This window comes from Erpetoichthys calabaricus, chromosome 11 (genome assembly GCF_900747795.2).
Source record: "Erpetoichthys calabaricus chromosome 11, fErpCal1.3, whole genome shotgun sequence".
Classification (NCBI taxonomy): Eukaryota; Metazoa; Chordata; class Cladistia; order Polypteriformes; family Polypteridae; genus Erpetoichthys; species Erpetoichthys calabaricus.
The window spans coordinates 84167901-84194444 of NC_041404.2; the positions used below are offsets into that span (position 1 = coordinate 84167901).

Genomic DNA, 26544 nt, shown 5'->3' on the forward strand with positions numbered 1-26544 from the left:
GAATCATGGCTGGTGTGAGTGAGTTTCTAAACTCTTGTGGGATTGCACCCAACGGGACGACACGCAGAAGAGCGTCCCAAAGCAATCGCAGTCTCCCAGTGCTGTAGCAGTTCTCCGTAAAAGCGAATCCGAAAAGATCGCGGACATGCTAGCAGCGCCTGCCGTCAATGGGTGATACAAGGAACATTATAAATGTGCAGGGCCCTGCCTGACTGCTGTGTCTGTGTATAAATAACCGCGCTGTTGCTGTTTCAAGCTGAATAAAGCTTGTGTTGCTAAAGTACTGAGACTCAGCTTCGTGTTTTAGGGTGCAAGACGGGGACTCGCACGTCACAGCACACACGCACGCGTGAGCACACACACACGAGCGCGCGAGCACACATACACACACACACATGCGCGCACACACAGTCACAATGCTAATGCTGTAGTAAACACTATACGCTCGTTGACTATATGAGTGAGGCACGCCGACTCAGACGGAGAATAGGAGATGATTGCCCACAATCCCGCAGTGAGAGAGAGAGGAGAATCATCAGCTCAGTTGTGATCACATGACTCTCAGCAGAAAAACTACTCATACTGCAAGACCTCGCTCGTTTATCAAGTGAAAATTTATTAAAAATTTTGGCTCGTCTTGCAAAACACTCGTAAACCAAGTTACTCGCAAACCGAGGTTCCACTGTAGTCTGCAGACAGCAAGTGTGACCATTTGTTACTTATAAGTATGTGATAAAGTGAAATAAAATGGTGATTTGGGATGTAGGGTTGTTTAAAAAAAAAGTAGGGATGTTGGACTGGTTAGGCAAAAATGTAAATGTAGGTATAGACTTAGTGAATATAACAGATGAGAAATGTATTTGGAAACCCTTTCCGAGCTGACCCATCTTCTAACAGGTAGCTCTAACATTGAAGGGGAAGATTTGTAAACGCTGGATGAGTACTTCTGTGTTGTATTGTAACCAATGTGGCCAATGAAGATGGAGCATAAAGCTTCTTTAAAACGAACTCAGGTAAGAGCAGAAGCAGTGGGTGACAAATGTATCATAGACTGTGCAGAGAAATGCTGATCTTAAACAATTATATGCTAGTTTGCTGCTACCGGTATTAAGAAGGGTATGCAACCAAGACTTTTCAGAATCAGAGAATGTTTCTAGTAGAGGTTTTGAGTTACCTCATCCCTGGAAAAGAAAATCACTTGCAGTTTTGTTGTTTAATATATTGTACATTTTCACATTTTATAAGATTTATAGAAATGTCGGATTAGCAATTTAGGTTTTAGTTCAGAAAATGCTTTATCTGAATTGAACATCCAAAATTATATCTGTGCTGTTGTAGTAAAGAATGTACTTTGTGCTGAGGTGTCCATCTTAATAGGCGTGATATAAGGTACATCTTTTTGTAAGGCAAAATCAAGTTTTAATTAGTGCTCAGAACGTCTATTTCACACAGCTTTGCTGTTGCTCATTCAAAATATATGTAGCATTATGGTATAAGTGAGCAATAATTATATGGTAAGTACTTTTTATAATTTGGGTAAAATAATATTGTACATAATAATTAAAAAGTTTAAATTGGACAGCTTGGAAGTTAAAATGCTTCATATTTTGCATTAATGCCGTTTGTTTTAGTTTACTTGGCAGATTCCAGATTCCCTCAATATCTAACGTATGTCATTACGACAAGGTTCATTTTTGTCACTTTTAGGTAGCACTTCATTAACAAGATGGCGCATTCCATATATGTTGCATTCTTATTTGTATAATCATGTAAACATCCATACCATTTAACATAGTTTAATAACACACATAACTTTTATCTGAATGTGTGCCTTTTTATATTGCAGAATATAGGGAAGAAAATGTCCTGTCAGCAGTTTATTACAAACTTGGATGGTTTGAATGATGGCCATGATTTTCCAAAGGATTTATTGAAGGTATGATGATAAGAAGTCTTGTATTATTTTTATAATTTCTTTCAGTAGCTATAAGAATATGTTTAAACGATTGATTAAATAAAACAGATCTTTTTATTTTGAGAAAATGCAAATATTAATATCAAGTAATTAAGAACATGTATGACATTTACTTAAGAAAATAAATAATGAAGCAGTAAGAGGCCAAATTTAATTTACATCATATCCTTAAAGTGAAAGTCACATGAAGGCAGTTTGTCTATGCATGCAATGTTTGGTGTGGATGGCTTCGTTTATTTATTTTTAATGCATTCAGATGGTGTAACTCTGTCAATGAACAATAGAGAACATGTGTATAATCAGTTGTGATGTTTCAAACAAAATCCTGATTTTTTTAAACAGTTCTATAAAGGTGACAAACAGCACCATCATGAGTTGCTTTATACGGTATAGTCACACATAAGCATTTACTAAAATATATGTTACAAATGATTATTTATTACATTTGTATCTTTTTAGTTAAGCATTTATAAATGTGTACACATTTATTTTTAAAATTATTATTATTATTATCAATTACATTATAACAAAGTACAATGGCTTTTGAAACTGTCATTATATTTTTAAACTAACTACTGTTTTGGAATTGTTGGTCACAAATAAGTTTTCCTTTCTCTCCTCTCTCGATATTTTAAAGTAAGCCATTACAACTTTTGTTGGTTACGGAGTTGTTAGGTAGTACCTTTAAGCACTTGCATGGAGGAGATACAGTTATTCGTCCTAAATATGGATGATGCAATGTTTTATTGATATTTGTGATGCAGAAAAAACAAGGAAACACTATTTATGTACTGACAATAATGGAAAGTATCTAACACAATAGCAAAAACAACATTTCTACAGCATATTTTAATACAAAAGTTGTAGCTTGAAGTGCTTTACAAGATGTCAAAGAAAAAGGAAAATAAAAGTAAATTAGAAATAGATAAAAATAAGAATGAATACAAAAATAACAGGTAATAATAAATCAATATGCTCTTACATAACATAGATATAGAAGTAATAGATAAAGTAGAGTCATTTATACATAATTTTTTTCTCATATTTCTAAAGATGAGTCTAGTGCAATGGTCAGATGGCAGGGAAGGATAAAATCAAATAGAAAAATTCCAAGGAAAAGATGCTGAAGATAAAAAGCAAATATTCAGGGGTTCCAAAGCCAAAAGACTACCAGCTACCACTGGACATTCTACCTAGCATAAATGTACTTAAGTAGTTCCTTACTGTTTTTTAATCTTTGCTTTAGGAGATTTGATCCAGTGGGTCTTGTGGACAGTTGGAGTATTCGCATATGTTCCAACATCACAGGCGGTTGCATAGTAGTTTGATCAGGTGGTGGTGAAAATACACCACCACAGGAAAAACAGAAAAGAAAGCAGAGAAACATAGAGGTTAATAATGATTGCACATCCATGAAGAGTATGATAATGCTATGCATGTGTTATCTATTAGAAGCAGAACTAAAATGCAGCTAAAAAATGGCAAAATTAAAAAGTGGGTTTTTAGAAGTTTTTTAAAATGTTCCACAGTATTATCCTGGTATAATGTTATTGGTAAAATATTTCAAATTTTTGGTGCATAACAGTGAAGGGCTTCCTCACTACTTTGTATGCTTACCTCTTGGAATAATAAATAAGACTGCCATTACAGGAACTAAGGTAACAACTGCAGATTTAGGGGGACAGACACTCCAAAATATAGGAAGGAACACAATTATTTAGAGCTTTATATACCATTAATAGTATTTTAATCAATTCTAATGGACATGGGTAATCAATGTGACAGCGCTAAAGAGATTTAGATATTCTCAAAATTCTTTTTTTGGTTATAATTCTTGCTGCTGCATTCTGAACTAACTGCAGTGATTAATGTCTTCCATAAGTAGTCCTGTTAGGAATGTACTGTAGTAACCTAGTCAACTAAAAACAAAAGTTGCAGCTCATGTGTATACATAGTGTGTGATTAACCCTTTGTAAACAATTACATTACTGCTGGATTTCATCCTTATGTGGCATTACACCTTCAGAGTCCTAAGTTCAAACCCAAGCATGTGGAGTTTGCTCATTCTGTTCATGTTCCCATGGTTTTGTCTTGATACAACTGTACATGTTTATCTTACTCAAATAACTAACAAAAAACATGCCTATGGTAGACAGTTATATATGGTGGAAGATTGGGGTGTCATGCAGATAATATTTTTCTTCATTTAAACAAAGAGTATAACTGTATTTTTGTTTAAAAACATTTTTTGGTATAAAGAAAGGGGGCAGTTTTTATTTAAACAGTTCAAATCAATTAACCACATTACATGTTATTATTGGGAATTGTAACAAGGACAGAGGTTTGGTCAGCGGTATACGGGTTTAAGGCTTTAGACTCTGAACTTCAAACCCTAAGGTTGTGAGTTCAAGTCGTGCTACTGACACAGTGTGACCATGAGCAAGTCACTTCACCTGCCTGTACTCCAACTGTAAACACAAATGAAATGTAAACAATTGTATCTCAAGTTGGATAAAAGTCCCAGCCAAATAAGTTAATAATAGTAACAAAAAAGGGTGCACATGTGTCTCTCCTGACAGGGTGCTCAGATGCAAAATGTATTATCAAAATGATGGTTTCTTTAATGAATGTACCTGGAATTACATGGTTAACAAATTACTGTAGCATCTTTTCTGGTAACTTTACAGAGAAGTAAGTGCAGTAATAACCTTCTTTTTCTAATGAGCAATATTATGCTTATTTTCTTAAAGCCTGCAGGCAGGAAAGACAGAATAATAAAAATATTAGAAATATTTAGTGATAGGCAAAAAGTTATGAGGTTGTAATGTGAAAATGTTTTTTATTTCATTAAGGCCATACTTACATGCTGTTCATTGAGTTGTGGCATAACCCTTTTTTGTCTAGAAGCCTTATTGGAATACTTGGTCTTTTAAACTTCAAAACAAGTATAAATATAGTCAGCTTATGGGACAGTAAGGTGTCAGTTTTGGTCCTTTTGATATTCCATTTATAGGTGATAATAGCTTGCAGACAATGCCTTGTGCGCTTTAGGCCAATCTTTCATATATTCACTATGCATACCTGCTTTGTCCAATTAAAGTTTATTTCTTTTTCTTCACTACTTACTTTAATGTGTAAAAGCAAATCTAGCTGTCACATATATTCTATTTTAAACTGAAAATTCTTTTGACACTGTTGACGTAATGTAAATACTAATGGACAGTGACTTTAAAACCAATTTACTGGCACAGTTGCTTTTTATTTATTAATGTATGTACATCAAAAGAAAAATAAAGTCTGCATTGTTGTCCAATTATTGTTTCTGGTAATCAAGTTTTGAATGTAGATGTCACAATTTAGCAATAGCAAAAAAACATATTATTTTTATTACTCTCCAGTCCATTCACTCCCTCTTTTTCTGACTCCAGTTATTTTAATAAGGCATTGTAGGAGGTCACAGTTTATTCTGGTAGAACTGGACATGAGGTAGGGGCATCTGGGCCAGCTGTGCACACATTGACACGCTCACTCATACGGAGTTAACTTAGAATCACTTTTCAATCTAACCTGCACATCTGTAAAGTGTGAGGGAAATCAGACTGCCCAAAGAAAAAAATCATTCCTGGTGCAATGAAAACATTTAAATTTTACACAGACAGTGCCCATGCTAGGACTTGATCCCAAGATTCTGAAAAATGCATTATTTTAAAGAGTGATGTTCACATGTGTAGTATGTTGGATGTTTGACATTAGTAAGCTACTAGACAGAAAAAAATCATATGTGGCTTTTCAGGTGCTGTTACATCAAAATTACTGCAACATATTTTAAGAGTATGTACAGCCGACCTGCAATATTTTAGACTAATGTCTGTAATTAACTTTGTTTTTAAAGTGTATATAAAATATTACACTGCAGCTGTATGCACCCTTACAAGATTCACTTAATGGTTTGGTCATGCATTAGAAACATTTCTTTTTGTGTATTGAAAAATAGTGTGCAACCACTTAGCTCGTGTGTGGAAAATACTGATTTGATAAAAAGAAGGGACAATTGTAATTGTGTGAATTGTTTGAAAATTTCGTGATTTTTCCGACTCCTCTGATTTTCTCCTTGGGTTTTCTTCAGGTACTCTGGTATTCTTCCGTATCACAAAGACAGGGAATGTTCAGTTAATTGAAATGTCCCCTTCTGTCCTGAATCTGTCCTGAAATGTGTACACTTATCATGCACATTCTGCATTTGCTCCCATGGGTACTGTAAAGCTGTATGTGATGCTTTCTATGGACTATATGACAGTTGAAAAAATGGTATTGTTCAGTCCTAATATCACTACTGAGCTAGGATCATTGGAATTGAAATATGGAAAGAAAAAAAAAACACTGTCTTTGATATTTTTTAGAATTTTTTTTTCTTCTTCCAGACTCTCTATAACTCAATAAAGAATGAAAAGCTGGAATGGGCAATGTAAGTAACTTTGATCTAATTTATAAAAGTATGTGCATTTCTAGAAAATAATATTCAGCAGTACAGGTTCCCTATTCCAATAACCTTTTTTATACTATGCAAAGTCGCCAGAGCATAAAACTGCCTTTCTCCTTTCTATGAATCTTTTCATTTTATTTGACATAATTTAAATGGACGTGGATTTCCTTGGATTTCACCTTTTTAATTTAAGGTTTAAGAATAAATAAATAAAAGAATATAAAAATACATCAAAAGTGAATTATTGAACATAAATAAAATACTTAATATTTGTTCTCAACAAGATAAACATGAATTCTTCAACATAATAATTAGGTTAATCAATTCTGCTTTTAATTTCCTAAAACCACAGTATGACTTGTAAAGAAAAAATATTTAATTCTTATTACATTTTTGTACAGAAACATGATTTTTTCAAATACATTTTTGCAAAAGCTTTGAGTAATCTACAATCATAGTACAGATTACTAGAAATTCCAAGCAGATGCACATTTGTACAGAACCCTTTGTTAAAGTCACTTTCTCGAGGACAGATATGTCAGTTAATTTTGTTGTTTATCCTCCAAAATGTTTGTTGCATGAGTTCATCTAATCTGTTTAAAGCTTTACTGTTCACTTCAGTGTCTCTGTGCAGTTTTATCTCTATACATATCTCCTTGATTTTGAAAGTATCATTAATACAGATAAAACAGTTTAAAAAGAGATTGTATGTATATGAAACATTCAAAGTAAATACTGTATCCTTCTCTTCCTCCTTATCTCTCTCTCTCTCTTTGCTTGAAGAGATGAAGATGATCTACGGAAGTCTTTGTCAGAGCTTGTCGATGATAAATGTGAAAGTGGACTCAAGAAAGTAACAAGAATAGTGGATAGCAGCAACCCTTTCCTTGATATCCCTCAGGCATTTAATGCAGCTACATACAAACATGGAGTCCTGACTCGAAAAAGCCATGCTGAAATGGATGGGAAAAGAAGTATGTTTCGCTTTATCTGCAACAAAATAGTGTGTTATCATTTTAATAAGTTAGACATTTTAAGAGATTCATGCTATATTAGTCAGCCCTGAAATAATTTAAATCTACTTAAAATTCTGATTTTCTTTTTTAAATAAAGAAATGATATGACTTAATTAAGCAGTTCTGAAGTATGTTTGTTTTTAGCAGTCATATGAAAAATGCAACATTTATTTTATTATTTTCTTTTATTTTTGTAGGGGAAAAAAAAACATAAAAATACTTTGTTAGAATTGGGTTGCTTTTATTTTAATTTGTATGTTTTATTTGTTATTCTTCAAACATAAATCCCCAAAGTTTTAGAATAATTTTGTCTCCAAACTTGCCCTTTCATTTTAGAATTCCATAGGCTTACAAAATGCATGGTTTTGTCTTTCTTATTTATTGGTCCATAAGCAGTTTGCAGTACCACAGCATAATGCTAGATGTTGCTGTATACATTCTTACATGGCTGAATTTACGCAAATACAAACTTACCTGTACTTGGAAGGAAATGCAGGATAGGATATTATGACAAATTCACTTAGTTCAAAGCCTGTTGTTTGACACTGTGTGTGACAGCTCTTATGGCTTGACCTGTCCGTACATGTGATATTTTGAACTCCAACATTTGCTTTTCTTTTTAGCACAATATGTCTTTTATATTCAGATACAAATCTTTTATCATCTGCAACTCTGTTAATTTTTTTTACTTATAGTAACTGGACTTGTAACACTGTAATTCAGCTTTTGAAAGTCAGATTTAGTTAACAGCAGTCATCATAAATCAAACATCAAGAGGAATGTGTTTTTAGTAGTACCCAGGATTAAAAAGAATTATTTAAGAATAATTATTTGATTTGTATTTGTTATATTTTATTTATATGTGCATAAGCATCATTTAACCATATTTGTTATATTTTATTTATATGAGGGACGATCAAAAAGTTTCCAAACTTTTTTTAAACTCCTTTTATTAAGAATTTCAACAACTAATTACATCACTTTTCTATATAGTCACCTTTGTTTGCGATGCAATTTTTCCAGCGTTGTACCAGCTTTTTAAGGCAAAATTACTACTCTTCCCACCTTCACCGTTTCCAACGAAAATATAAAAGTACTGAAACTTTTTGAACATCCTTCGTATTTATATAAGCATAATTTAACCATATTTGTTACATTTTATTTATATTTACATAAGCATCATTTAACCATTCACTTCCATGGCTAATATTTGTTCTCTGAAAGTTTATACTTTATATATGTACATTTGCTCTAAACCCTTATGTATTTTGCTATTTCTTTAATAGCTCCCAGGGGAAGAAGAGGATGGAAGAAATTTTATGCTGTCCTGAAAGGAACCATACTATACCTGCAGAAGGTAAGGACTACTTTAGTTTATCATGCAAAATGTTTATAACTGAAGCTGATTTATTAGTGTAAACCTGAAACACCAGTCTTTACGATTACACTGTATTTATAACTGATGTGTCTGTTGTGTGAGGATCCACTGACCAAGTCCTCTAATAATTAGAATATGACACTTTTAATGCACAACTCACATGCAACCAAATGCAAAAGTAATGGGCAATAATTAATGTCAATCAAGCAGAAATTTAAAAATGTATAGCACATTCCAAGGGCTAAAGTTGGAGAAGGGAATATTGGAACATGATGCCAATTATAGAATTAAATAAATTAACACTAGAATTTTCAGAGCCAACGAAAAAACTCGCAATTCCAGCCCACCTTAAATCCCTTCGCACCTCTCCGTCAGCGTCTTTTGTCTTCTAAATGCGTCGATAAGCCCAAGCAGCCTGCCATACCATTCCCCCCCAATTCTCTGATCTGGAGGGATAAAACGCTGGTGAATCTGCCTTCTTTGTATCTCGTCGTTACTTGAATTTTTTTTTTATTCAATTTTATTAAGTGTTCCTGCTCACACTGAAATAGTATGCACCTTATGGTCCATGATGTCAAAGCCACACTGACAAAAAAGAAAAAAAAATGAGACATTGGTATATATGATATTTGGAATAACTCATTTTATGACCTGTATAGTACATTTCGGAAAACATTGTGGCACTGATGCAACATTATTCATATTATTCATATTCATTCACATAACATCTTGCACTTGTAATCAGTGACCGTGTTTCGTTTTTTTTTTCGATCTAGCCAGTGTCCACTTTTGGGTGCATGGGGGTGTTTCTTTTGTGCTCCAGGACATACAGAGGAAAGAATAGTACAGAGAGGTCAGTTCCGCGCTGTATGCAATCATCAGATTCAAATGTTAACAGTTCACACACAACCAAGGGCCGTCCTTTCTACGTTTACAACATGTGTACCTGTTGCAATGTACACACTTCTCTCTATGCTGTGGTTACTATTACACTGAAGGGGCTGGGGAGGCACAGGTCTTGGAACAGAAGCTTGTTGATGTTGCATCCTCTTTTGCTTTATCCATCGCCTTTTCTTGTAAGAAGCGACGACAAAGCTCCTCTGCAAGGTGAGCAAAGAACTCTCTTCTTTTCTCAGTGGCCCCGGTGCATGCCTTGCACAGTACATGTGCATTGATCGCCATCAAGTCAAGCGTGTTATAGTGCAAGCAACCGACCACCTGCGTGCTCCTGCCACACTGAATAAGCTCATGCCTTCTGGTGCACGATGTCAACGCAGCACCAGAAAAAAAAGAAAGAGACAAATATATGTGACATTTTGAGAGAAATCATTTTATGACATTGTCGCACTAATGCAATATTATTTGAAAACGAACAGCGTCAGATCAGCTGTAAATGTATGGCATTTCTAAAAGTTCGCTTTTTTCAGTTTTATTCTCTCAGTCACATTCATGCTCTCTCCCCCCCGATCTTTCTCTAACAGCGCCAGTATAAATTCACACCCGATCTGATGCTGTTCTTTTTCAAACAAACAGTTGGGTGTGTGTGAACTGTTAACATTTGAGTATGATGATTGCCTATTGCGTGGAACTGACCTCTCTCTACTATTCTTTCCTCTGCATGTCCTGGAGTACAAAAGAAACACCCCCATGCGCACAAAAATGGACACTGGCAAGATCAAAAAAAAAAAAAAACGCAGTCACTAATTACAAGTGCAAGATGTTATGCGAATGAATATGAAAATTATGAATAATGTTGCATCAGTGCCACAATGTTTTCCGAAATGTACTATACAGGTCATAAAATGAGTTATTCCAAATATCATATATACCTATGTCTCTGTTTTTTATCAGTGCGGCTTTGACATCATGGACCATAAGGTGCATACTAAGTCAGCGTGAGCAGGAACACTCAATAAAACTGAATAAAAAAAATTCAAGTGACAGTGAGATACAAAGAAGGCAGATTCACCAGCATTTGTGTGTCAGCTTTTATCCGTCAAGATCAGAGAATTTCCAGTTCCATTGTCTCAAAACACCACTCACATCTACAGTTATTCCCAGTTTCAGATAAAAAGTAACCGTGTCAGTCCTGGCACTGGGGGGGTTGATGTATCGTGATTGTGACTGAGAGTAAAAGTGAAAAAAAAAAATTTTGTTTTACAAGTCCTATAAATTTACACCGGCAGTTACAGACATAAATCAAATATATTTTATTGTATAATATTAACAAAAAGAGCACCTCACTACTCAAAATGGTAAAATTGCCAAAGAGCTGGTTTCAAACTCATGACCTTCAGATTATTAGTCGGCAGTTATAACCACAGTACCATGGAAGCTGTCATATAGTACTTACACCTTTTGTGAAATTATTTATTTAATATTTGGCCATCAGCCTTCACATATTATACAGTTTGTTTCTACATTTTGTTATTTATTACTAAAACATTAAAAACGTTTCTGTTTTAACGATGTGTTTACCCAGATTGTTGTAGACACAAAACATACATCAAATTATTTCCCCTTACAATTCTGGGTAGCTCACTCCCAGATAATCAATGAAGGCAGGAACTGGGAGAACTTCTTGCCCGTTCTGAGGTGGTGGGAGGGATGGTATAGCAGGCTGCTTGCTGCTTAGTGACACATTTAGAAGACAAAAGACGCTGACGGAGAGGTGCAAAGGGATTTAATGTGGGTCAGATTTACGAGTTGTTTTGTTGGCTCTGGTAATTCTAGTGTTAAAGGTGTGTCTCAAACCTTGAAGCTGGGAAGAAGTACACATAGTAGGTTTATGCAAATGAAAAAATAACTTGTCTTCTGGAACCAGGGGATTTAGAGGAAGCCAGGTTAGAACACTCAAATAATTTTGCCATAAGCCTTATTTTTTGTTGTTGTTTGGTTCATTTTTCTTTAGACTGTTTCTTGCTGTTTTTCATAGTTTTATTTATTTTGCTATGCTCCCCTGATGTCACCATAGTGCCCATCAACAATTGCTTCCACTGTGTAAACATTTATTACACTGTACTTGGTAGACACTGTATTGAATATAAAAACACATGGGCACGTACTTTATGTAGCTGGCATACATGTTTCCTGGCTCCTCATTCCTGTTTGTTTAAAACTGCTGCTTTTTTTGCTTTTCTCAGCACAGTTATATTTATTTGGGAGCCAACACAAGTGCCCACTCTGACTATACAGAGTTTTTGAGGAAACAAGGAGAATCCTTGCAGAGTATTACATGGGAGAACCAACAGGCACAAAACTCAGCTGGCAAAATAAAAATATTCAGCAGGCTCAGACATGTTGCGGATACATCTGGATATTAGCCATGACAGGTTGAGAAGATGTTGAAGACAGCGCATGGTCAAAGCTGTGGCACACCCTAATGCTTATCCTAGAAAATACTAAATAAAAGATGTGTCAAAAGCTCGATTCACCCGCTGACTTTGCAAATGTGTGTGCAATCCTACTTTAAGTATCTCCTAAATAAATAGTAAAACATTATAGTGCTCATTAAAGTAAAAATGCAACAAATGGCCAGAGAGCTCAGGCACAGTTGGAAAAAAGCATTTAGGTAAAAAAAATATTTACTTAATCATATGCTAAAATGATAGACACTGGCTTCTCCGAAAAGATGAAAAGAATTGACAATCAGACCAAACTTTTATGTTTGACTTTGTAGTGATCCAGTTGACCTCCTTCACCAATGCCCATTTCACCCCATGTGCCAAGAGATCATGCTCCTGTGACATTATTATGTGGTACCTTGAAAACAAATGACAATAACCTGCAAAAAGATATAATAAAAGATAAAAAAGTACACAAACATTACAAAAAAGAAGTCCTGACTTCATTAGCAACCTTCATATTAGGTTTAGTTCTAAAACTTGTTAGTGTCACACCATGATCTGGGTTTATCTTCTCAGCACTACTAACAAATAGGGTTAGCAGCACTATTCACATTTTATTTCCAATGCCAGCTAATCCCTCACAACACTGCTGACCAATATAGAGTAAGTGACCCACAGTATTGCCATATTATTACGCTGAGAGGATCTCTGGCCCCACTTCACTACTACTGTACTCTTTGTTGCTGCCTCAGTAGAATCACACTTTGATGTAATCTCGGGAGGATATTGTATTTGTATGACCCAGTACTAGTTAGTTCTTGATATACTATCAGCTTACTTTTCCCTCCTGTGCATGTTATAGTTTTATTGTTAACAGGTGGACCATTAGACTGTTCAGCAGTGATGCTGGAGGGTCATAACTGTAGAACCAGTTCTTTGATGGAATGTCTAAATAAATTTTAAGTAGTATGTAATGCTGTTGACTTCAGCTACTGTACAGTGCATCCGGAAAGTATTCACAGCGCATCACTTTTTCTACATTTTGTTATGTTACATCCTTATTCCAAAATGGATTGAATTCATTTTTTCCTCAGAATTCTACACACAACACCCCATAATGACAATGTGAAAAAAGTTTGAGATTTTTGCAAATTTATTAAAAATAAAAAAACTAAGAAATCACATGTACATAAGTATTCACAGCCTTTGCCATGAAGCTAAAAATTGAGCTCAGGTGCATCCTGTTTCCCCTGATCATCCTTGAGATGTTTCTGCAGCTTAATTGGTGGTAAATTCAGTTGACTGGACATGATTTGGAAAGGCACACACCTATCTATATAAGGTCCCACAGTTGACAGTTCATGTCAGAGCACAAACCAAGCATGAAGTCAAAAGAATTGTCTGTAGACCTCCGAGACAGGATTGTCTCGAGGCACAAATCTGGGGAAGGTTGCAGAAAAATTTCTGCTGCTTTGAAGGTCCCAATGAGCACAGTGGCCTCCATCATCCGTAAGTAACAGAAGTTCGAAACCACCAGGACTCTTCGTAGAGCTGGACGGCCATCTAAACTGAGAGATCAGGGGAGAAGGGCCTTAGTCAGGGAGGTGACCAAGAACCCGATGGTCACTCTGTCAGAGCTCCAGAGGTCCTCTGTGGAGAGAGGAGAACCTTCCAGAAGGACAACCATCTCTGCAGCAATCCACCAATCAGGCCTGTATGGTAGAGTGGCCAGACGGAAGCCACTCCTTAGTAAAAGGCACATGGCAGCCTGCCTGGAGTTTGCCAAAAGGCACCTGAAGGACTCTCAGACCACGAGAAAGAAAATTTCTGGTCTGATGAGACAAAGATTGAACTCTTTGGTGTGAATGCCAGGCGTCACGTTTGGAGGAAACCAGGCACCGCTCATCACCAGGCCAATACCATCCCTACAGTGAAGCATGGTGGTGGCAGCATCATGCTGTGGGGATGTTTTTCAGCGGCAGGGACTGGGAGACTAGTCAGGATAAAGAGAAAGATGACTGCAGCAATGTACAGAGACATCCTGGATGAAAACCTGCTCCAGAGCGCTCTTGACCTCAGACTGGGGCGACGGTTCATCTTTCAGCAGGACAATGACCCTAAGCACACAGCCAAGATATGAAAGGAGTGGCTTCAGGACAACTCTGTGAATGTCCTTGAGTGGCCCAGCCAGAGCCCAGACTTGAATCCGATTGACCACCTCTGGAGAGATCTTAAGATGGCAGTGCACCGACGCTTCCCATCCAACCTGATGGAGCTTGAGAGGTGCTGCAAAGAGGAATGGGGCGAAACTGGCCAAGGATAGGTGTGCCAAGCTTGTGGCATCATATTCAAAAAGATTTGAGGCTGTAATTGCTGCCAAAGGTGCATCGACAAAGTATTGAGCAAAGGCCGTGAATACTTATGTACATGTGATTTCTCAGTGTTTTTATTTTTAATAAATTTGCAAAAACCTCAAGAAAACATTTTTCCCGTTGTCATTATGGGATATTGTGTGTAGAATTCTGAGGAAAAAAATGAATTTAATCCATTTTGGAATAAGGCTGTAACATAACAAAATGTGGAAAATGTGATGCGCTGTGAATACTTTACGGATGCACTGTATATAGTGGTCATTTTAGACACATTTACCCAAAGCATCACTGAATGATTCCACTCTAAGTACTCATTTAAATAATGGTTTATCTGAGGCCATCAAGGACTTGTTAGCTATGGTATGGTTGACAGCCATACTGTGTTAATAAAGCAGTCTCAAGAGCTTGTTACTTGTATCTCAAAGACACAATATTAAAAAAAAGTGCTTCACCATCACCCTTTTTCATTTCCACCCCCAGATTAGATTTATAAACTGCCATGCAACTCAAGACATGCAAGATGGGTAACATCTTTAAATATGGAACATTTTTTAACTGAGTTCAACAACTGACATAAACTTTGAGGAACAGAACCTCAAACAAATTCTTCCATTCTCACTTGATAGCCTTATGGATTGTTGTGTGGATGCGAGCCTAACTTCGTAGAAGGACTCTGGCCCTGAATGGAGTGAGGCGGCCTCTTATATATATCCCCCGGATGTGCTCCAGGTGCTTCCTGATCTTCTCCCAGCGGCGCTTCCTGGTGTGTTTGAAGTGCTGCTCTTGCAACCGGAAGCACTCCAGGCGTACCTGGATTCTTCTTCTGGCAGCACTTCCTGGTGTGGCAGAAATACTGCCTTCCAGGGCTCCATAATTATCCAGGCGCACTCTGGCAGTGACCCCGGGCCCCAACCGGGATGAGCTTCCAAGCTCTGCTCCCATGGTCCCCACGCAGACCAGGGCAGCTGCCATCACGTGGCCTGGGTAAGGTATTGCTCCTGTCCCAGTCCATCCACAACACTAAATACTAAGATGTTTTTAGTAAATAGATAAGAATTAGTTTTGGCACCCAGTAGGGCACAGGATTCCCTCACAGATCTTTTTCCTGATGTATCATAACCTAATAGATGTTTATACCTTCTGTCTTGCCCACATAAAGTCATGGAAGTTTATTATCAATGGGAACTAGTCCAGTGGTTCTCTTGGGCTTCCAGCTGTCAGTTTAGACTGATTTGTACTTTTTTATATATACTAACCCTCAGGCATCCAGGCTGACATTGTTTTAGAGAGAATCGAAGCATTCTGTTTTTAATACACTTTTTGTCTGCATAATTTCTGTTGTATCAGATAGAGAACTTCAGTTTATTCTGTCTTTGTGGATCATGATTATTCCAGATTGTTTTAATTAAGAAGACCTTTGGTTATTACACCCAGGTCAAAGGAATAGACCAAAGGCATTAATCAAGAGACTGAACAATTTTTATGTTGTTATGTATATAGCTTATAAGACCAGTTGGTCCAAATTTAATTTCTGTGCAGATTTGATAGAAACATACACAAGTTTACTTTCACAGAATTGTCCACTTCCCTGTCTGTTTCTTTTACTTCTTCTAACACACTAGAGGTAAATTATTCAGTTTTGTGTTTTAAAGTTTATAAGGCTGATCTTCAGATGTAACATATAAAAGATATACTTCATTTCTTCATCGTAAGCAATCCATATTTCAGATTAATTAACATGTGTTTATTCACCAGGCATTTACAGTTCAGATTTTAGTTACAGAAAGTAGCTCCACAAGTCTGTTAGAAGTACTGGGCCAGTTATGTACTGTGTGTGTTTACGTAGTGTTTTCAAGGTGCATTCCTTAATCTACATTTCTACACTTGGTGATCTTTGTGTTCTCTCCCAGGTGTTTTGCTCCTCCAATTTCAGTTTTGCTGGATGGTTGATATATTCTTGACTCCCTCATAGCTTTGGTAGTTGGGTGCATTTCCTTGTAAGTTGGTTGGCCATTGGTCCTAAGGAGAGTTTTTTAGTCCCTACTAGTGATTTAAGTTTAACTTTATTGAGTTACATGTAAATTCTTAACTTGCATGTCTACTTAGAACAGTGACAATTAGTGCTGGGCGGTATGACCAAAATTCTATATCACGGTATTTTTCAAAATTATACCGGTTTCACTGTATTGGATGGTATTTTTATCCCTATGCATGAGTGGATGTTAACCACATTTCCACTGCAATTACTGGCTAAGAATAACCTATTCCACTGTCATGAGAATTGTACACTGTACAAAAAAACATTTTAATGTGCACACAAGTATTAATACAGGTTTGCATGGCCCCATAAAGTGATAGTTTTCAGGGGGGTGGCACTAATGAAGAGAAGGAATCACATTGCATGACAGATGCAGTCAAAATGTAGAGCCTTTTTATTGAACAATATTTGCAAACAACTTAAACTAAAATTTTGACAACATATTTTCAACCATCCAAAGAGGCATTTAGACTTAGTAAAATATCCAGAGGTGCTTGTCAAAAGTTGTATTGCACTGAACAATGTCTTAGAAAAGGAATAAATAGTAAATATGTTTTGTAAATCAACTACACTTTGTTAATGTTAACAATCTCTGTCCATTGACATGTTAAAGTGACTTTTTAAACAACTTTACCATCATTAAACTGCATAATATTTAAACTAATAAATAATAACAATAAAATAAATAATAGTGCAACTTCCAGTAATAATACTATTACTTCCAAGACTTCAAGCCTAGGTGCATTACACAGTATTCACCAAATAAAAATAAAATAAAATAAAACAAGTGCAACTTGGTGACGACATCTTTACCAACTGAACCATCATTAAGGCAAACTGCATTAATATGGACCTTGCGTCAAGCTAAGCTATATACATAAATAATAAAACTGCAACCTGCATTTATAATGCTATTTGTGGTATAGCCCTACAGAATCGTATTAGGGCCACAGTGAAGAAAAAAAATAGGGACACAGTGAAATAAAAAAAAACTGTATGTCGAGATTAAAGTCAACATTTCCACTTTATTCTCGTAATTTATTTTGTCATTAAAATAGAATGTCGTAAACTAAACTTCATCCTAAAATCAATATTTAATTCACTAGATTTTCTCAAACCCCGTCATAAGTTATGTAGCACATTAAATGCTTTAAGTGTTCCCCGACCCAGTTGTTAATCGCTACGCTCTTCTTAAACTGACTTCCTCTTGCACTAAGAAGCAGAGATCGCCGCACAGAATACATTCACTTCATGATATTCCTGCTCTCTGAAAATGTAGAATGCTAAGATAATTTTTCATGATGAAATGCATTAAAGCAGATATTAAACATGCACGGTAGTGCTGCTCCCTCGCAGTAAGAGGTCCTCAGGTGTACGTTCAGTGTAGAGAACTTTGTGGCAGGTGTGACGAGGTTCCAAAAAACTGGATGTATGAATGGGTATCGCACAGGTTTAACTTAAATATTGTGTAAATTTTGGGTTTGTGATCTGGTTGTCGAAGACACAAATACAGAATTCAATGGATGTTCTTCTGAGGGGGATTTCTTTATTGCATGAGTGCTGTCTCTTTTTGACGTATTAAAAACCCAGTTCCTATCCTTCCTTTTTGTTTCTCCACATAACCAATCGCCACATGATAAACGTCCTTGTGAAACTGGTTATAAACTTAGACCACGGAGTGTTCAGAACTTAAAAAAAAAATCTTCGTTATACATGTTTAATTATGGCGTCCATTCAGGGTTGCGTCCATCCCAGCAAGCGTTGTGTGCAAGGCAGGAGGAAATCCTGAACGTGGCGCCAGCACATCGCAGGGTGAATACGAGCAATACATACACTAGCAGGGTTAATATAGCATAACAAAACCCGCCATCCTACATGACTTTGAAAGGAAACTGAAGCACGCCAAGTAAACCCACCAGAAAAACATGCAAATTCAAAGCAGGGAACACCCAGGACCCCATTGCTGCGAGGCAGCAGTGCAACCTCCACGCAACCGTGCCCCGACATGATTAATACATGCTTTAATACATTTCATCATGAAAATTATATCAAATATTTATCTTAGCATTCTAAATGTGCAGGGCGCAGGAATATCATGAAATTAATGTATCCTGTGTGCTGTCTGTGCCTCCTCTTAGTGCAAGAGGAAGTCAGTTTAAGAAGCACGTAGCGATTAACATGGCTGGGAACATAACACAGAGCATTTAATGTGCTACATAACTTATGACGGGGTTTAAGAAAATCTAGTAAATTAAATATTCATTTTAAGATGAAGTTTAGTTTACGATGTTCTACTTTAATAACAAATTACGAGAATACAGTAAAGTCAACATGTCGACTTTAATCTCGACAAACGGCGAGAATAAAGTAGAAATGTTGACTGTATTCTCGTCATAAATGTCGAGATTAAAGTGGAAATATCGAGAATAAAGTCAACATGTCGTCACACTATTACACAGTACCCAGGTACATTATACAGTATTGAAAAAAATAAAACTTGGCTTGCAGTATTATTCAGTAGTATAGAAACAGTATTCACACATTTGAACATAATGGTCCACATTCAACCTTTTAAATCCAAAGTATCTCCAGACAACAAACGTGACTCCTTTTTCCAGCAAAAGTTTTTCTGTGTCATCATGTTCAACTTTATCGTCTGCTACAGCTTCAGTTTCGGAATGTTCTCTGTCCATTTTCACCGCGCAATACCTCCACTAATGCATGTACTCAGTTGTATGCTTGTTTAGCAGTGTAGCAGTGAAAAAGGTCCCCCTTAAACAGTTTCCCACTGCACCACGTTCCGAACGTTGTTTAGGCAATTTAAACCGGTGTTGCGGTATAAGAAAAATCCATATCATAACAAAAATAAAAACGTTTTTTGGTATGAACCGGTATACCGCCCAGCACTAGTGACAATAATATAATACCAATAAAAGACACACATCCAAAAAAACACTCCAGTGTTCTTACAGCTGGTTCACTGCAAGAATCCAGGTAAGCTGGACATTGGCATCTGGTGCCTTAGGATGAGACGAGTCCTAATGTTAACACCTCTTAACATTTACCATTTGTTTCTTTCCTGCTACCTTTGTAATTCCTTTAATTGTTATACTGCCTTAACATTATCATGATTTGTACATATTGCAAGGCATGTGTTTGAGACACCTAGTTGTACTTGGAATGCTTGCATTAGCCTATCTCATTGTAGTAGTCATTTCATTTAGAAAAGGGAGGAGTGTAGCAGGTAAGATATCTGCTGTTTTGAAATTGCTAGACAATTTAATGATATTTTTCCTTTGGTTTTGTTAGGTTTTACAGCTGGCAGTGTCTTTCTGGTACTTTATACATCTGTTTTATCTTTCACAGTACGATTGCAAAGTATTTGTTGTAGCATTGCCACAATGATTGTTGGGATTGCACCTGCTCTGCGACTTGTATGTGTGTTATGTGAATTTACACATACAGGTGCTCTTCAGTGTCCCGCATAATTATTTTGTTTGTAAATTGTCATGTTTCCCTGATTTTTTCATGAGATTACTAGATATAGTGCTGTTCTGTGTTTGGCTTACTGTTTCTACTGTTGTGCTATTACTCAGCGTAAAACAGCGTTTGTATTTATTTGTGAAAAGGAAAACAAGACATTTCACTCAGCTGGAAACATGCTAAAAAAACAATATTTTTCCTTTGTACTTGGTTTAAAATTTATATCCATGCAAAAAATTTCACAAATGATATGGTGGTTGATTACAAAACAGTTCACATTAGTAGCCCACACAGATTCTTGGGGTTTCTTGTAAGCAACTTCTGCACACAAAATGGTGGCACTTTACACAGCTCTACATTGTTTTCTTGCATGTGCATCTTCCTACCTGGCACTAAGCCCATCTGATGGGACCAATGTGGACACGAACTAGAAAGAGGAGCACTTTCTCATTGGACACTGTACCCACCTAGACCATCATAAAGTTCTGGTGGAACTCCAATCCCATATCCAGGATGAATTGTCTCCTGCTTTTTCTCTTTCCCAAACACTGCAATACAGAATATGGCTGTTTATTGCAGCCAGGACAAGCAGGTTATATACCGCAGCAACAGTTACAAAAACAATGCAGATTCATTCCAATACAATTCTGCAGGAGGTGGCAATTCATACCTGAGTAGCAATGTCCAAAAGCGGTAAGAAAAGAAGATCTTTGGAGTTTATACGAATGTTCAAATATCATCAAGCGTGAGCTGGAAGAGAGAGGCAGCAATTCTTGTTTGGGTACAAGTGTTCTTGCAACAGAAATTGGGGGTCTTTCATATAAAGAAAAAACAACAATTTCTTTTTATATGTAAAATTTTAGAATTGTAACATTTGTGGTGCAGCTGTTTAGTGAGAGTCAAGGAAGGACAGGAGTATGATTGATGAAATAATTAAAATTTAATTATACAATGCCAATTGGCAAGTTAGGCGGCACTTCTAACAACATGCCTTTTCCCTTTTTTGAGCAATTTGCTGTTTTTGTTTTAATTTTCAAGCATGATGAAAATTCACTATGATTCAGAACTGAGCTTTTCTTGTTAATCTTTAAAAGTTTTTTTAAAAAAAAAAAAATACATTTTTGATAATTATTTCAATACTTGATCCAAACATTGTTTTCTGCCCTGCTCCTTATGCTTTCACTATAGACTCCTGCTCCCTGCAACCATGAATTGGGCTAAGTGGGTTCAGGAAATAACTTAAAATATATTGCCTTGTAAAACTATTCAGTGCTTTGACCAGTATTTTATTGAACAGCAAATTCTACACTGAAATTTTGTTCTCAGTAATACTTAAAATAATGTTTAATTTGGTATAGCCATGTACTAGAAAAAACGTTAAGAAGACAAGAGGAACTATATAGGGTAGAAGTATTCAATCCCTTGCTTTTACATCTTATAGCACCAGTATTGCATAATTGGATGTAACTTATAGTTAAGGTTATATCTTTATGGATGGGCATACTACTTATTACATCAGCCATTTTGAAACAATGGTCAATTTTAGCTTTTTTTTTCCCTTATTTTGGCTCGTTTTAATAACTCAAGTCCTTGACATTAACAAAAAAATTATCAAGGCAGGTAACACTAATTGCATTAAGGTATTTGTTTGCATACAATACATTTTGTAATTCTTTATACTATATATTTTAGATTTCTGTTATTTTTTGTTATTATATGTACAGATAAGATTTCTTGTTTCTTGTTTATAGGATGAATACAAGCCTGATAAAGAACTTTCAGAAGTTGATTTGAAGAATGCCATTCGCATACACCATGCCTTAGCAACAAAAGCCACAGATTACAGCAAAAGACCAAATGTACTCAAGTTAAAAACTGCAGACTGGAGAGTATTCCTCTTTCAAGCGCCGTAAGACCTTTATATATACTGTATATGTTTTCTGTTCATCTACTTCATGATTTTAACTGGGAGTAAATGAGGATAGATAGATAGATAGATAGATAGATAGATAGATAGATAGATAGATAGATAGATAGATAGATAGATAGATAGATAGATAGATAGATAGATAGATAGATAGATAGATAGATAGATAGATAGATAGATAGATAGATCTTTTATTTGTCACAAGGGGATATTTATAAGAATAGAAGTAGCATCATATTTCCTTATTTCTGTTATGATCCTAGGGACTACATTTTATCATTAATATACCATGAAAGGACACAGAATTGAGCTACCTAAATGTAGTGCATTTCAGTAATCAGTTCTGCTTGATGTGAATAAATGAACCAGTATTTCTCTGTAATGTTTTCATTTTATAATATTACAAAACTGTCAGAACTAAATAATTAAGCTTTTTAACCTTTCAGGAGTGAAGAGGAGATGCTGTCGTGGATTTTACGAATAAATATAGTTGCTGCTCTGTTCTCTGCGCCAGCATTTCCAGCTGCCATTGGTTCTATGAAAAAGTTTTGTAGACCTCTTCTACCTTCATCTACTACTAAACTTTCTCAGGTATGATTTACAAAAAAAAAGAAAATGAACTAAACAATTAATTGCTGAAAAAAATCCACATGAAGAAAACACATTTTCTAAAATTAAATTTCTGAGTCTCATAAATGTCACCGCTGTATTCCTCTAACATAAAACAAATCTTACAACATCTTCTGTTGAAAATATTTATCCATTCTGGCATATTATAAATTAACTAGCCAACCCGCGGTGTAGCATATGCCGCATAATTATTTATTGATGGGTGAACACTTCCTGAAAGACACAGTTGTCCAAGTGGGGTGGGTTTGAGGATACGACTGTGAGTGAATTAAAAGATGGAACTCTGGAGAGAGCAACATACAATTGTCCGTGACTGAAAACGGGATACACACGACAGAGCCCCGCCCACCAACTCTAACCCTCCTCCTGCGTCATGCTCATGTGCCCGCACGCAACACCTCACCAAACACCGTCTCAGTCGGTTTCATCTCTGCAACAGTCCACATGCACCTCTGAGCCACGTTGACTTTTCATTGTTCTTATCTGCTACAGTCCACATGCACCTCTGAGCCACGTTGACTTTTCATTGTTCTGCTTTTAGCGTATCCCATGGTCTCTGACTTGCGTGCCATGGTCGGTTGTTTAGTGAATTATACAGGGAAATCTGGGTAATAAGGACAGTTTGTGAGGTAGCAGCTGCGATAGTTTTACACTCCAGTACATTGTGGTGAATGCTGGTAACAGTCAGGCGGGCGGGCAGGTGGGCAAGCCAATAAAACACTATGCTCTTAGTATGGTATGAATCAGGTTTTTGTAGACAAAGGTTTTCCCCGTTCCTGCACAACCATCTAAGAAGAAGCATGTTTGTCGTGGATGGGAATCGCTGTATGCAGCGTGTAAAACAGTTTGCGTGGGTGGATGCGGTCATGCGTATCCCATGACACGGGAGGAGGGTTAGAGTTGGCGGGCGGGGCTCTGTCGTGTGTATCCCATGATGCGGGAGTTGGCAGGCGGGGCTCTGTCTTGCGTGTGTGCATATCCCATGGTCGGGCGACTTGGTGAATTATATATAGAAAAGCAGCCGGAACCGAAAAGAACAATGAAAAGTCAACGTGGCTCAGAGGTGCATGTGGACTGTAGCAGAGACGAAAGTGACTGAGGCGGTGTTTGGTGAGGTGTTGCGTGCTGGCACATGAGCAGGCAGTGTGCATGCCTCGAGAGCGAGGGTGGACTCCGGAGGAGGGTTAGAGTTGGCGGGCGGGGCTCTGTCATGCGTATCCCATGGTCTTAGAGTTGGTGGGCGGGGCTCTGTGAGTTGACGGGCATGGCTCTGTCGTGCATATCCCATGGTCTCTGTCTTGCATGCCATGGTCGGCTGCTTGGTGAATTGTTGGTAAGCGGGGCTCTGTCTTGCATGTGTCTTGCTTGCCATGGTCTTAGTGAATTATATATATATATAGATTAAATCTGTTTCTCCAGTCATCTATCACCTGTTTTCCAAGGCTACTTATTTCATTTCAGGGCATTGGGGCCGAGTTTATTTTGGCAGCCATTTGAATTGTCTAAAATCAATACGGAAGTAGATACAGCTGTTAAATTTTAGGACCATGAGGATCTGCAGTCTATCTAAGCATAGCATTCACTATTGCTTCGTCTAGAATGGCAGTTCTGTGCGCTCCAGAAATTTTGTAGGGTCACATTTGAATTTTTACCCCTGGTTTAGTGATTATAATGCTTGGCCAAATTTTTTTCCATGACAGGCTAGAAAAATCTTTGTTTTTTTTTTGTTTTTTTTTTTTTGACTAAGTTTGTCATTTGTTCCATTTGTGATACAATTAAATATTCCACTATGGGAATTAATGGTTCTACAATAGCTTTCTTTAAAACCCTGTCTGCTGTGACATCCCTTTAATAGTTTAACATGTAACAACAGTTCTATTACTTTCTGATTTTGGAGTTTTTCTTACTTTATAATGTATTGGGCTCCTCCTTTCCTGAACAGGTCCTTTCTGATATGATACTAGTAATTATTATATGTAGCCACAAGAGTGTAAGGCAAGTTCAAGCACGGGTAAAACGCGTGGTGAAAGAAATCTTTCAGTCCAAAAATTTGTTTTAAAATATTTAGTGAAAATTCAAAGCAAACAATCCATACAAGAATAAAGAAAAAAAGTTGTTACATACATAGAATAAAAGGCAAAAAAAAAAAGGAAAAATGTATCTTCTCTAAACTTAGCTTTTCTTGTAAAACTTTAGTTGTTTCTGTACTTAAAGATTCTTAGCTTCTTCTACTGTACGCTTTAAACATACAGCACTGCACTTTCAATTAAGTGCTTTGTCTTACATGTTACTTAGTAGCACACAAGGTACGCAAGGCATGAAAGGCACGGTTTAAAATCATGTGCCCTCTACACCTTACATATGGCAAGGCTGATCACTAACTGTGAATAATGTTTAGTCAGATAAGCTAGAAATAGTTAGAATATACCAATTCAGTTAATCTTATGGGGGTTATAGGAACCTCCGTTAGATTATGCACTATCACTTAGTAAAACATTTATGTATCTTATGTAACTAGGAAATGGCTCTTACATTATATGTAACATGTACAGGTTCAGTTACTCATTATAGAATACAGGAAAATGCCACTGATAATAATTTGGAAATCCTCATTTCTGTTTACTGCTTATTTCCAGGTTATTCTTCATTAAAACAAACTCTAGTGCAGGCCTACTCAAATTGTGGCCCGGAAGCAACCTCGGGGTAGCCTAATCCGTGGTGCCACCAGGGCTCCAGACTCCATCTGAAATGATCGCAAATGCAATCAAAAATAGGTTTGGCAATTATCATTTCTACTTAGTTTGCCAGTGGCAAATTAAATCATTGAAACTGTAAACTACTATAATGTAACAGATGCAAAGGGCCGTTTTTTTATTATTGTGAGTATGTGCTGTTAATATGTATGCCCTCCCCTTGCATATCCCTGACCCGCTTAATAGCAGGTTTATATCCTGCGCTGGGTGTGAGGGAGTCTCTGCAAAAATGACGTCAGAGGTGGAGATGCATGCGGGAAAATATTTCATGGTGCTGCTGAGGCTATTGCCAATAATGTCAATGAGAGGCTGGTTATACTTGTGCCGGAATAATGAACAAAGGGCTGAGGATGGAGCAACTGGTCATCAAAACAAAAGGCAGACATGCAAAACATTTGAAATTCCTCTGTCCCCTGTTTTGAAGATCTCTTTTCCTCATGGAATTCAGTTCTAATCCCTTCTGATTTCGCACAGGCACACTTACTGTCACTTTACTGGGCTGCTCTGTAAGTGACAGTAGACAGTTAACTTTTTAAAAATGGTATTGAAAATTACTACTTTTTTGGTTGTTACTTCAGTCGTTTTACGTTAAAATACTGTGACTATGAAGTCTTGGTACATATGAGCAATAAATATAAAAATTTTGATTTCTTTGTTCTAGGATGTGGCACCCAGCAAGGACACCATTTTATCATTAATTCTTTTTTCTATTGTTGTCAGATCACTTACCATTTACTTGTGCAACCAGCTGAATATTTACTACCATTAAAATGAATAAATTATAGAAATTCATTTTCCAGGATGGTTGATCTTATTAAATTATTATCCTAAATGAAGGGCATGGCTATATGTAGTTTTCAGTTCAGTAGTGAACATTTATAGTTTGAGCCTTTGGATAGCACTGATTCCATGTCTGCATGCTTAGCTCCGTAAAGAAGGTCCTGCACTACTACTTCCTTTATGATTTCACAGCTTCACTCACTTTCCTAATCTTCCAAAATAATCAACTAAGGAACTTTGTATTTTGACAGTATATCTAATATTAATGTTTAGAAATGCTTTGGGTATGAACGGTGCAGAATGGCTCCTTTTCACATGGTGGATTATTTTGGGTTGCCGTATGGAGGAAATTACCTACTGTT

At 36.6% G+C, this 26544-nt stretch overlaps 1 protein-coding gene across 2 annotated transcripts in view; it reads left to right on the plus strand.

Annotated features, from left to right (window-relative positions):
• psd2 (pleckstrin and Sec7 domain containing 2) overlaps positions 1–26544 on the plus strand; it is a 265093-nt gene that overhangs the window by 228824 nt on the left and 9725 nt on the right. For both annotated transcript variants that reach the window (XM_028813479.2, XM_028813480.2), the window contains 6 exons: positions 1847–1936; positions 6397–6440; positions 7242–7432; positions 8761–8831; positions 21844–22001; positions 22466–22610. In XM_028813479.2, the coding sequence (XP_028669312.1) occupies positions 1847–1936; positions 6397–6440; positions 7242–7432; positions 8761–8831; positions 21844–22001; positions 22466–22610 (699 nt within the window). The remainder of the gene's footprint in view (positions 1–1846; positions 1937–6396; positions 6441–7241; positions 7433–8760; positions 8832–21843; positions 22002–22465; positions 22611–26544) is intronic.